Consider the following 13407-nt stretch of genomic DNA (forward strand, 5'->3'; position numbering starts at 1 on the left):
TAAATCCAGTTGGCAGCCGGTCACAAGTGGTGTTCCCCAGGGCTCAATGTTGGGGCCAGTTCTGTTTCATATCTTTATCAATGATCTGGGTGAGGGGATTGAGTGCACCCTCAGTAAGTTTGCAGATGACACCAAGTTGGGTGGAAGTGTCGATCTGCTGGAGGGTAGGAAGGCCTACAGAGGGACCTGGACAGGCTGGATCGATGGACTGAGGCCAATTGTATGAGGTTCAACAAGGCTAAGTGCCGGGTCCTGCACTTGGGTCACAACAACCCCATGCAACGCCACAGGCTGGGGGAGGAGTGGCTGGAGAGCTGCCCGGCAGAAAAGGACCTGGAGGTGGTGGTTGACAGCCACCTGAACATGAGCCAGCAGTGTGCCCAGGTGGCCAAGAAGGCCAATGGCATCCTGGCTTGTATCAGAAACAGTGTGGCCAGCAGGACCAGGGAAGTGATCATCCCCCTGTACTCGGCACTGGTGAGGCCGCACCTCGAGTACTGTGTGCAGTTTTGGGCCCCTCACTCCAAGAAGCACATCGAGGTGCTGGAGCGTGTCCAGAGAAGGGCAACGAAGTTGGTGAAGGGTCTGGAGCACAAGTCTTATGAGGAGCGGCTGAGGGAGCTGGGGTTGTTTAGCCTGGAGAAGAGGAGGCTGAGGGCAGACCTTATCGCTCTCTACAGCTACCTGAAAGGAGGTTGTAGCCAGGTGGGGGTCGGTCTCTTCTCCCTAGTAACAAGTGATAGGACAAGAGGAAACGGCCTCAAGCTGCCAGGGGAGGTGTAGGTCAGATATTGGGAAAAACTTCTTCACCGAAAGGGCAGTCAGGCACTGGAACAGGCTGCCCAGGGAAGTGGTTGAGTCTCCATCCCTGGAGGTATTTAAAAGACAGGTCGACATGGTGCTTAGGGACATGGTTTAGCAGTGGACTTGGCAGTGCTAGGTTAACGGTTGGACCTGATGATCTTAAAGGTCTTTTCCAGCCTAAACGATTCTATGGTTCTATGATTCTAGTGATGGGGTGGTAGATTGAGTCTATGAAGATCTGTTCAATTTCTTGTTCTTTGGTTTAGTTGCCCAATGGTATTTATCTGCCTGAAGTAGTGCTGTCAGAAATGCATTAAATGCGGAAGCACTTTGATATTTAAATGATGGGGAAGAGACACCTCACTACTGAGATGGTGCCAAGAAGTGTCAGGCCTTATGAAGATACAGGTTTTGCCTCTCTCCAGTTTCTTGTTCCCTATACATTAAATAATCTGAATTTATATTAAAGGTTTTATCACCTTTGTACTTTCCAGGCTTCTTTGCACATTTTTTTTCATCCCTGTTCACTGAATTCAGCACCTTTGCAGATACCAACCAAATATAAACATTTCATAACAGCTCAGGGCTTCCCCGAGATGTGAAAGACCCATCATTAACACCTCTACTTTTTCCTGTCCCAAGAAAATTCTGTGGGATTGCCGCCACCAAGTAATCAAGAAAGTTCCAGAAAAAAAGGACCACAAGAACTTGGTTCATCTTTGTCATCACCACTAGTTTCAGGTGTGGTTTAGTTTTCCAAAGGCCGATCGTTGCTTCTGACTCTCCACTTGGTAAGTTAAGTTCACCGTACTGACCAATATCTTGTGGGCTTTGTTGTCTTTCAGAATAGAGGGATTTTTACAGGAAAAAAAAATCTTACTGGCTTTTGTTCAGGTCAGTGTTTTCTAGGAATACTGCTCAGCAATTTGACCATCTTTTCCATTAATTATACTGTAACTCTTTCCGGTTCTGTTCCACTGTGTAAATAAGTGTCTCCAACGTAACTGAATAAATTGTGGTAGGTTAACCCCACTGAATTGATTTCTATCAACTTCTGGCTATTACTTTTCCACCTCTACTTGCGTGTTGATTTACGAGGAGGAATTTGGGTTACTGAGTTTTGACTGGACCCGTTCATCTACCCTATCCTAGGAGCTGGCACAACGCTGACAGCTGCTGTATGGGCAAGCGGGGTCATTCCTTCGCCGCGACGAGTTCTCACTCCGACTGCCTGGCAGCCGGCGAGCAGTCAAGGGAGGCAGGCTGTTTGGGCAGCGAACGAATCACACAATTTTCTGCGTTGCCCCAAGGCTCCCTGCGGATTGCAGATTCTCAGGTGGAAAGTAAAGGGAAGGTGCTCAAGAAGATGATTTTTAACCAACAAGGAAAAACGCCACGTCCTAGCAGCTGCCTGAAGTTTGCACCAGCGCAGGTTTTACCCCTTTTCCTTTGTTCTGGCAACATTTTTGGCTGCGAAATACCACTGCCGCTGCTGGCACAGCAAAATTTGAGTTGTTTCTCACAATGGTAGGCTAAAACCCTGGCCTGCGGAAGACCTTTGCCCAGGCTGGCACTGTCTCTCTGTGTAGGGCTGTGTGCTAGATTCTACTCTGAGAGAGAACAAGTTTCCTTCAGAAGAATACATCGGTTTTCCTAACGTTTATCTGATGGCTCCCTCTAGAGAGAGGAACATAAGTACTGACCTACTTCACATATCGAAGTTCTTGGATTTGGTCACTTTTAGTCCCAGAAGTGTTTTTTGTTACACTCGCTCCCCATCAGCCTCCTTGCCTTTTCAATGCCTCCTTTCTCTCATAGTCTAGATCAGTGCTGTTAGGATGACTGCAGGAATAGAGAGTTTTCAAGTTGTCTTGTTTGCATTTTAAAAATTATCTCCTGTAATCGGTCGCTGGGTCTGCCCAGATGCACCCAGAACTACCTCTCCCAACACAAGAAGAGCTGTAAGCCTGGTGGACAGACAGGGAGATACTCTGAGCTGAGCCAGGAGGGGTCTGAAGCTTCCCGCTGCCCTTCAGCGTGGTAACAGCTCGTTTAGAAAGACGGTGGGCAGATGTTGACCAGCACTAATTTTAGATATAAGCAGGATCTGGTGTCATGAGAAGGGGAGCTTTATTTTTGCAGGGAGTGTGAGAGAGCAACACACAGAGGGAATGGAAGAAGGGCAGGGACAAAAGGAACTTAAACCAGAATTAAACTGGTTTATAGCTGCCCTTCTCCACTGGAGTCAATGACCACCAGGTCATTCTCGGAAAGAATTACGCCATGTTCACTCTCCGCTCACTGAGTTAAACATTGGTTAATGCAAACTAGTACTGCTCCTACTGCTATGGCTTTAAAAAATGCTCTGTTATTCAAAAAATACAATTAGGGATTGAATTGAAAATGGAAATGTCTGGCCCAGGGCTGTGTCCCACCAAATAAATTGTTTACAGTGGGTTTTGCGTTACTGACTTCACTCTGTTTACGTTCAAGTCTATAGTAAAACTCCCCTCCTTGAGCCCCGGCAGGGCACGTTCAACGTCCCACCCGAGCCTTGTTTAAGGGGAAGGGGTGTCCCTGCTTGCGTCTTGTTCCCAGTGAGTGGAAGAGGGGCTGTGGAGCGTTAGGACAGCACGGAGGCTGGCGGGTGCATTGGGGCAAATGCAAACGGCTGGTATTTGCAGTTTACTCCAAAAGAGCGAGGTACATATGGGAACACCCCACTAATCAAAGGCAGCCAACAAACAACTGTTTATACCTTTAATCTACCACAAGTTGTTTTGGTTGTTTTACAAAGAATAAACATAGCCCAGAAATGAAAGTTTACACAATCATCTGATATCTGTTAAATTGACCTCCTAAAATTTTCACCCAAGACAGAGAAATGTTTCAGTCCCGCTGTGCTGTGGATGGGCCGTGCCTTTCCATTAGGCCACGGGGAAACGACTCCACGCGTGGTCCGTGACGCTACGGTCCTCTTTGTGCAAAATCCCCAAGAGCAAAACCCTTCCGGCTGGGTGACTTCGCAAAACGAAGAAAGATGCAAAAGCTTGCAGAATGTGCAAAACAACTGAGGCCGGAGCCGTATAACCCCGAAAGCTGAGACAAGAAGGGTTGGGCTGAGCGTGGGAAGGGAAGGGCAGCAAGAGCAGCTGCTGTGCTTGTCGTCTGGCTCCCGTAAACCAGGCGCGTACCCGAGCCCTCAGGGTGCCCTGCTCAGCAGGAATTTGCACCACCTTGTATTTCTGGTAATCTGTCACTTTCTCTTGCCCCTAAAAATTTTACAGGTGGCACTAAATGTATTTGCTTCCGTGCAGGTACAAGTCATTCTGGATTGCACTAACACAAAGCATCTCGCTGGCTTTACAGCCACACGCCGTGGTTGCTCTTGGGGAAAAGGGCTGAAATACAGCATCATGGGGACCATAATACCAAAGCGTGGGAGACTTCGGATTTTTTTTCTAATTGCTGTCCTGCGTTTTAATTCTTTTTCAATCACAAGTGCTCTTAAACCATAGTATCTGGCTCTTTTACACTGTGACCAAACTTTGATTAAAGCAGTTTTCGTACCTTTGGCTTCATTTTTAAGCTGTGACTAAAAAGAAAAATACAGGCTATTCAAACACATCAGTACAGAATGTGGACTAAAACCTATGGTTTTTATATATATATATATATATATATTGTGCACTTTTGGTTATTTTTATGAACTATTTAAATACTTGTCATTAAACTTTTCTTCTACCCTGCAGAGCTGAGAAGCAACTTGACTTAAATACTCAAGTATGCAAACATCTGTCTTAGCTTTGCAGCTACTGGATAGAGAAATGTAGTTACTATACCTGCTTTCAGCCATGCTCTTATTTTCAGTAGCTGTATTTAAGAGTTTGAACCATGTAAAATGTTAACACCAGACTTCTAGGAAATAAACATCTGTACAAGCCTTGCTGCTGTTTTCTTTCACTGTAGTGCGAGAAGGAGTTAAGTTTCTAAAATGAAGCCATAGTTTGAATGCTGATCCAGCCCCTTCAGGAAGAGCTGTGACAGCCTGGCATGTCTCAACCCCGCTTATCACGGGAAAACTTATTTCAGGCCTCTCTGACAGTAAAGCCTTTATTGCCAAGGAGACTGACAATAGGCTGAAAAGAGAAGTTTTTTCTAAATTAATACTTAATAGGATGTCTCTGAATAATGAGTAAATGCCATCAGCCAGTAGGATATCTTTTGGGAAACTAAATGATGTAAAGCGGACATAACGAGTTCGCCTCTGCCCATCAGCATGGCCTTTAGCTACCAGTCACCGTAGAGAGCTGTAGAACGCCCGTGTTGTATTTGTGTCTAGGTCTTTTGTGCCACCACACTGGTCTACAGCCATGGTAAAACAGCAGGGCAACTTTGTTGGGGTCGGTATGCAGTTTGCTATCAAACACGCTCAGTTCAGGAGAAAATGTGTTACCGCTATCGTTATTAATAGTCTTGGCTTTGCAGTAAATCTGAAATATGTAAGACAAAATTAATCCCACCTGAATGTCTTTAGTCTGAGCTGGTTGTCTTCACCATCAGCAGAAAGATGTCGGAATGTAGGGGTTGTTTCTTAAACTAGATCCAGTAAATCACTGTGAAAAAGCCTGTTTTCTCTCCACTGATTTACAGTGAGAATCCCAGTGAGTAATTCAAACATCCACAGGTCAGGTAAGACGAATCCCACCCTCTGTGCTTGGAAATAATAAACAGTTCCAGGCAAAACAGAACCCTCTCAACAGGAGGTGGACTTCTCTCAAACCTGTGCCCCCAGTGTTCCCTTCCCCCTCTTAATCCATTCATAATGATAAACAATTCCCTTTGATCCTTCACAGAAACGGCAGACACGTACGGCTTAGCATGTTATTTCTTTTCATGCCTAGAGACGTGCAGCCATTTCTCCGCTGGATCCAACCATGTCTGGGTGTGGTATGTGTTGAAGCCACCTACTTCATGGTGTCTTGACATAAACAGGATAATATTCAGCCCTGGCTCCATAAAGTCATGTGGAAGGCATTTGGCAGCGTTCCTAAATTCTTGCTGTTTAAACATGAGGAAGCAGATCACTTCTGCATACCGGCATTGATTTATAGAGACTGAAGGCCGTGAGGAATCCTTTCATTTAAACCAAGCAGGCGATGCAAGAGAGTTTCTGCATTCCCAGTTATAGGTTTGAGCCCAGTCACCCTCACGCACTAAAGGAAGCCACCACCTGCCACATACAGTAGTTAAACGTTGTTTAAAACATTTACTACTTCTTTCCTGAAGTCTTTTGTGAGGGCTACTGAAGGTACACTCCTCTGCATTTCTCTGTGCTGAGTGTTTTAGAAGATTTTGGGTAACTTCACAAAGCCATTTAAATGCCTCCCAATTTTTCTTCCAATTCAAAGAACACAACCTTTCTGTGTCTTGAGACAGCAGGTGCATATTCACAACAGGAGAGACTCTCAGCAGCGAAAAATAAAGTCGCAGGCACCACTCTCTCCCATGATGAGAACACCTGAACACAATTTATTTTTAACAGGCCTATGGCATCCTACTTCCCCTCAACAGCAGGCGCACTACAGTACTGTTACTGTGTAATTAGAAGCTTTCTGATTACGCTGTGTCAGCGGTGACACTAAGTTCCTGGAGAAGTGGATTTAAACTTCTGGGAGAACTCTTCCAGCACCTCCATTAGCTTCTCCTCATCCTCCGGTGGACTGTGGGTGCTTGCCAGGGGTAAGTGTGTAGGGACTGGCTGCCTGTCTGGAAGACAAAAAATAAAAAAAATCCTTTTGGGTAGACATTTAACTACCTCTTCTAGAACAAAGGAGATTTTTCTGCTAGGCTCTACACTGCCCAAACATACCTCATGGTCTTGAAGCCAGGAAACTTACCTTCTAGGTATCTGTAAACAATGTTAGTTAAGCATATCTTCCAAACCAGAAATTAAACTAATTTCATTTGTATTCTGGAACTGGAGTGATTGTCCTTTAGCACAATATGACTTAGAGTGGGGAGCGAGATCTCACTTGCAGCTAGGGACAGGATAGATAAAGGGGCAGGGGGGGTCACGCCTGCTCCCTGTCACTAGCGTAACTCCTGCAGACAAAGACCAAGAACTTGAGATTATTGCTGCAGGCAGAGGTTCCTTTTTCAGCATGAGACTGGGTTTCTTCTTGCCTCCTGGGTAATCTTTCTAGTGCTACACAAATTCCCCAGCTGGGACTTTATGGTTTGGATTACGTCTTAAAATGCTCACTTTCATCCTTAAAAATAAATGGTTACATTCTAATTGCTAAAGAACTTATGCTAATCGCTCAGTCACCATAAGTAACATGTATCCAACAAAGATGTCTGACCAAATTTGCTCAATTTGATGCCTGGATTGGTTTTCCAAATCTCGTACTCCTCGCTGACTCTGTGTAAATATAGCTATATCACCATCCATTCTAAGGGATTTTTCTCTCCAAAAACGTGGTATCTAGAGCCTGGGAACCTTATGACAGTGCTCTCAGCTGTCTATGGAGCAACCGTCAGAGCACTGGTGCAGCACTTTTAGTCTATTTTAATAAGTCCAACCTCTGCAGTAGCCAGCTGAGCCTGAAAGAACAAGCTGTTGCAACACTGGGCAGCCGATTTCTCTGAAAACCTATCAGGCTGCCATCAGGCTGCCCAGGGGAGCAGAGATGTTTGCTCTCTTAAGAGCAAATGTTGTAACTGGCTGCACACACCACATATAACCTCTGCTTATGGAAAACTGTGGAGAGAGAAACATGCAGAGGAACGTTCCCTTCTCCATCACTGAATATGAACTGCTTCCTACCTAACTGTAGTGCTTCTAGTAGCCTGTGCTAAAGTTTGGGAACTATGTGTGAAAGCCAAGTTCAGCATCACGGAGAAGATGCTTCCAGTCTTTGGAAAGCAGGACTCTGTCAAACATTTTTTATTTATTTTGGCAGATGCAGAGAATTCTGGTTGTACGAGTCATGTTCTCAGTTCCCTTTTTTTTTTTTTCCTAAGGACAAAAAGTTTGCTGGCTTTGGTTTGCACTCAAAGGGAACAGAATAAAAGAGAATGGAGGAAATGGAGGGAAGGTGTGACCGATTCAGAAAATGGCCATCTAGGACCAGAAGAGCAGGGTTTGTGGTAGAGTACTCCTGCACACAAAGCGCTTTACTGAAAGGGCCTGAAGAGGGCCCATACTAAGCTGTGGCTTCCAAAGGGCAGTAGGAGAGAGAAATAACTGACTTCATCACTACTTGCTAAGCATGGGACACGGACACAGGACTTCTCTTGCAGCCTGAAGAGCAGTCATGCCAAGACCAAAGCTCTCAAAAGCAATTATCTATAGCTAAAGAGCCAAGGTGCGTTCCCTGTTTACTAAAGCTGGGGGTGCACAAAGGCCAAAGGCAAGAGCCTGGTAGAATTATGATCTACAGCAAGAGCAACTGAGCAGAAGCCTTAGGACCAGAAGAAGGTGATAGGAGTACTAAAAAGACAAATCCTGGTTCTACAAAGAAGACTGACCAGCTGGGATGTAGGGTTTCTGCATGCACCACGTGATGACATGAAAAAGGTCTGGTTAAGTATCTGTCAACCAACCCTGTCTGACTGTCTGGGAGGGGACGGAAGGGACAAAGTCAACCCAACACCAGAAAAGTCTGAACTTCCCACATGCTGTGCCAGAAATTCAGTGGATCAGGATTTGAGTGCCACACGCAACAAAAGGACTGGGCCCCCATAAGCAACTACCCTGAGCTTTTCCTTTCTCCTACAGGACTAACCTGCATCCCCATTAAGACATCTATGCCTCCAGCTGCCCCCACTAAGATGCCTGTCATTTGCCTGGGAGAAAAGAAAGGCTCTGCCCTATTTTTCCATTCCCTGTGCTTACAGTGCCAAAAATGCCAGTGTGCTCAAGTCTCTGCCCAGCGTTAAGAGAAAGGGGGAGTTGGCAGTTTTAACTAGCATGGAACGGCAGGAAGAAGAGCCTGTCAAAGCAAAGCCAACCCCCAGTGCTCTGTGAAAAGGATGCTAGCTTCCCAGCATCATATAAGATGCTGTTTGACTGCTGTGATTCACCTTCCCTTGGCACAGTCCTGCATACAGCCATTTTCATTAAAAAAACCAACCCTCCCTAAAGAAACGCTTTGAAGTCTCTATCAGCTACTGTAGAGGACAAAAGCAGGAACGTAACAACTTAACACGGTCATTCTCTGGTTGCACAATGCTCACTTGAACCTTTAGTCTTGGAACAATTTTGACAAATACTTTATCCTTTGAACAACGGTTGCCTGGTGAGCCTTCATCCCCTCCCAGGCCAGATGGGGATCCTACAGTTCAGGCAGCTTAGGGATCTCCACTGCTACGCAACGTAAGGCACTGCCGCCTTACCTTGGAAGAACAAGCCGCTGGGTAACTTCGTTGCTTCAGATGATACTGCCAACCATACAACAGTATCGGCTCCCTGGGCCTCTGTGCGCAGAGTATTCTTCATCTTCTGATAGAAATCCGGCATTGACGATCTCACAGCTACAAAGAACAACAATGGAATTGTGGTCTGCCATGCAAGGCTTTTTTGATAAAAAGAGCAGCTTAAAATTGCCATTGTGAGTGTAGGAAGAAGACAAGGCATCTCGGAGTTTATGAAAGAACGAGTATTTCCCCATAGCTAGGAATACGATGACGTGGTGGAATAGTGCTAAACTGCCAGGTGATCCACCAGTTGTTTGTTTGGGTCAAATTACAGGGACAAAACTAGTAGGAGCTGAGAACAGGATCAGGGAGAGGTTCCTGAGCCAATTCCATTCTAAACTGCAAAGACGACAGACATGAGGGAAACAGAAATACCAAAAACTAGGTATTCTACCAGGATTTTTAGCTCTTATTTTCTCACCAGTTTTAGGAAACCAATTGCAGCACTGTATTTAAAAACTGTATGGTGAACAGTACCTAAACCAATGACATAATCCATGTTTAAACTCTGTTTTCGTTTTATTTTGTCCAACAGGTGACGATTGAAGGCCTGTCCCCTGCAGCTGTTTATTTTTGGGGGTTGGAGAGCCCTTGAACTTTAAGGTGGGATAACTTTATGGTTCATTAGGTCTGAAATCCACCAAGGATGTGCAAAAATAAATGTATTTAAAAGAAAAAGAAATACTAGGATATTTAGTTGGAAAGGGCAGTTTTCTAGCATAACATAGGTGGGGTAAATGCTTCTGTCATCAGAAGCAAATTTGGGAAACTGCGTGCCTAGAAAAGACCTAGAGATCAGATTGCTAGTCTGCATCCCAAGCTTGGGCGTTAGGAGCTGGTAACACATTGTGGAACGCAACAGGCATACTGGATAACTGATGCTGGCCTGCCTGCTGGGACACAGGCACTAAAGAACAGCTGCAGCTCAGACAAAGGGCTGTCTGGCCAAACACGCTGCTTCTCGACGGCAGCAAATGTTTAGAGGAAGAGCAGAGGAACAGGGCTTGCACAATGGCGCGTGCTCCATTTTCCTATGTGCTCTTGCAAATTCCCAATGTCTGCATGTTGGTACTCACAGAGGCAAAAGCTCTTATCTGTGTGTTTAACAGTCCCACTACAAACATAACTTAAAGGTTAGCTTTAATGCACTACGGCTCTGCTGTGCATTTGCGCGGGGCTGGAACCATTCATTGCCCATCATTATTCTCTGGCTATACACAGATAGCAGACACTGTACGGAACAGAGCTACCAAGGGGGTACAAAACTACTTCAAGCACCAGTTTGGAGCCAAGAAATCACTGCACCTGTTGGGGAAATCTACCAGAAAGTCTCAGTTCTCTCTGCTTTTAGACTAATCCTGAAAAGAAAAAAATACAGTCAGAGTGTCAGGCAGATATTACCTGGAGTGTCTGCCCAGCCGGGGTGCATAACAGAGAAATGGATGTTTCTGTGAGCTTTTGCCCATTGTTCTGTCAAGACAACTTGCTGTCTCTAGGATAGAGCAAAAAGAACCAGACCAGCATCAAGTTCAATAGCCTGTCCACCAAGTTAGTTCCCAGGGAGATAAACTACACCATATATGCTGTAAATACCAAGGCATTTATCTATAGCAAAAACAGCCCCTTGCTCATCCTGATCGGATTTATTGGATAATTTTGTCAGAGACCACCATGGTCATAGCAATCCATATCCCGGCCACAAGCTTACTTTTAAAGTGGTTACACTGCTTTTACTGACCACATCTACTTGCTGCAGACTGTAGGTAAGAACTAAGCAGGCAGAAAGGGTTTGTCAGCTAAAGACTGTTTTCCCCCTTGAGACTTAAATCAAACGGAAGCCTAGCCATGCTCTCTGCACAAGATGGTATGCACTCATAAGTCCATACCATCATACTCCTGAAGATTATAGCTCTGTACAGGTTGGATGCAATGGGAAAGCAACAGTGAACAACAGGCTTTTTGCAGAGCAGATGGTATAAGCCACCTAGCAAACAAGTGCTGGGCTTTGTTTTCAAAACCACGGACTGTACCTTGTTTTGCGCATACACCATAGTTCCATCAAATGTCCCATTTCCCGACTGCAAGTCAGATATGTTTAATTTTTGAACCAGCATGCCCCCCGAAGAGACAGTTATCTGTAATCAAATGAATGAAAAACAAATGAACGAAAAGCAAATGGATGAAAAACAAAACGAGAAACTCCCCATGATCGCACTCATGCATGTAATGTGGTCTTCAGGCCATATTTTGAAGTCCCTAGGAGGAGGATTCCTCTGCATACTCTTTGCAGTATGCTTGCGTTCATGTGTGGAGCATACCTGGAGATGAGGTGGAAGACAGAGAATTTTTTTTAGAAAGTGATTTTCATTCAAAGTGATGTTGACTCCACCAGGGAACTTTGTGCTTCTTCCTTTTGAAAAGTAACTGGGAGACAGAAAATAGCAGAATAGCACTATTTGTAGTTTATGTTTAGCATTTATAGAAGCTAATTAGAAAACAAGAGACACTGTACAAAACTTGGGAAATCTCATTTAAAAAACGTACCTGCTGTCCAGTTCTACACCAAGACCTGTAAGGTTCTTTTAAGCCTGTACTCCTGCTGTAAGTATTTTGCACTATGCTGCAAGAGATAACTTGCCCCAGGGAAAGTAAAAGGGGAAGTTTCCAAAGGAAGTGTTTTACTCCGCTTTCCAGTGAAGGGCTGAGAGTAGCAGGCAGGAGCTTTGCCTTGGAGGAGGAGGAGGTGGTTGTTAGCAAATCCAAGAGGATTATAGAGATGCTTACAGCATTATAACTAATCCTGCATTGCTAGCACAGTCAAAGAAATGCTGTCACAAACCAGAAGGTAAGAATAGTAAAACACCACTTTTCAAAAGCAGACTCACCACTCTGGCATCAGCTTCTTTTTCCAGGAGGGGCAGCAGGGCAGTTGTCAGAATGTAAGTACCTACAAGACAGACAGATGCCAACATTAACTTTTCTTTTTAAAACAGCTTTCTTCTCTCTCCAAACCCTATCACAACATTTATTTCTGAAACTTCATCTGAATTTAACCATTTTCTTGCTGCTTTATCTGCAATATGCCTGTTCAACTTGTAGTGTCCGCATTGCTGCATACTTCTCAAAAGGCACATCAGTTATTTTCTAGACTTTCATGTTTGTTGTACCTACAGAGCAAGCTGATCACTACATTCCAGCCATGACTATGAAAGCAAAATGGCTCAGGTATGGATTTCCTCATGGGTGAGATGATGCCAGTGAAGAAAGAGGGAATGTGTTTCCACTCCATGTGTGGCATATACACACATATCTACGCCGGGTCACAAACAAGAGAAGGAAATTGTGCTTCACACTTGTGTTTCTTAGGCCCTTGCATATGTACTTAAGACTCATCCATTTTTACCTTCTCACTGCGAAACCACTCAGAGTGTCCCGACACTTCTGATTTGTGTTGCACACAAAACCTGCTTCTTAAATCCCCAGCATGACTATTACAGAAGATAAGGAATCCTCGGGGGAAAAATATTAATGCTGTGTGCCCAAGGCTGAGCTAAGATTACGTGGTGAACTGAACTGTGTCCTTCCCCCACTTTAATTGTGTTCATTTAGCGTAGATTTGTACACACCACACAAACATATTCCATTACAGCTGTTACCATGACCAGCAAAGTTTGTTATTCAAAACATTGTTCAACTTAGCAGTTGTTTGATGCAGACACACCTAGTGATGTTTCACCCGCTCAAGTGCAACACAGGGATTTTTGTTTGTTTTTATCTCTTCAGAGATATGTTTTAATTTTTTCCCCTTTAAACTGTATTTTCAAAAAATGTTTAATTCAAAATGAATCTAGCCCTAAATAGTCTAGCGTTTCTTCATCGAGTACAATACTTCCCTCTCATCTCTTCACAAATGGCTCTAGTTCAACAATTCTATGTCAGCGATAAACGTATTTTTTTCCATGAGCTACTGAGGCCATGTTTTTTACTAGACATGAAGACTTCAGCATGTGTCTTTATAACCTCTCTTCCACAGAGGCAATGAGATCACCCAGTTGAAATACAGCTTGTTTATAAATATGCTACCAAAATCAAACATGTTACATGCTTGGTGAACAAACTGTT

The 13407-nt window shown here is 44.5% G+C and overlaps 2 protein-coding genes across 2 annotated transcripts in view; one reads left to right on the forward strand and one right to left on the reverse strand.

Moving 5' to 3' along the window:
- WDFY2 (WD repeat and FYVE domain containing 2) overlaps positions 1-3407 on the forward strand; it is a 73167-nt gene extending 69760 nt beyond the window's left edge. The window contains exons 14-15 of the transcript XR_015705087.1: positions 1447-1595; positions 1957-3407. The gene's annotated coding sequence lies outside the window, so the exon portion shown is untranslated. The remainder of the gene's footprint in view (positions 1-1446; positions 1596-1956) is intronic.
- A 2901-nt stretch (positions 3408-6308) lies between these two features.
- The window catches only part of DHRS12 (dehydrogenase/reductase 12), a 28884-nt gene continuing 21785 nt past the window's right edge, over positions 6309-13407 (reverse strand). Inside the window, exons 6-10 of the mRNA XM_087758995.1 lie at positions 12171-12232; positions 11316-11420; positions 10687-10777; positions 9205-9342; positions 6309-6573 (exon numbers count right to left, since the gene is read on the reverse strand). Of these exons, the coding sequence (XP_087615121.1) occupies positions 6446-6573; positions 9205-9342; positions 10687-10777; positions 11316-11420; positions 12171-12232 (524 nt within the window). The 3' untranslated portion in view covers positions 6309-6445. The remainder of the gene's footprint in view (positions 6574-9204; positions 9343-10686; positions 10778-11315; positions 11421-12170; positions 12233-13407) is intronic.

This window comes from Nipponia nippon, unplaced genomic scaffold, assembly GCF_047370975.1.
Source record: "Nipponia nippon isolate SJK-2023a ecotype South Korea unplaced genomic scaffold, ASM4737097v1 scaffold_2, whole genome shotgun sequence".
NCBI lineage: Eukaryota > Metazoa > Chordata > Aves > Pelecaniformes > Threskiornithidae > Nipponia > Nipponia nippon.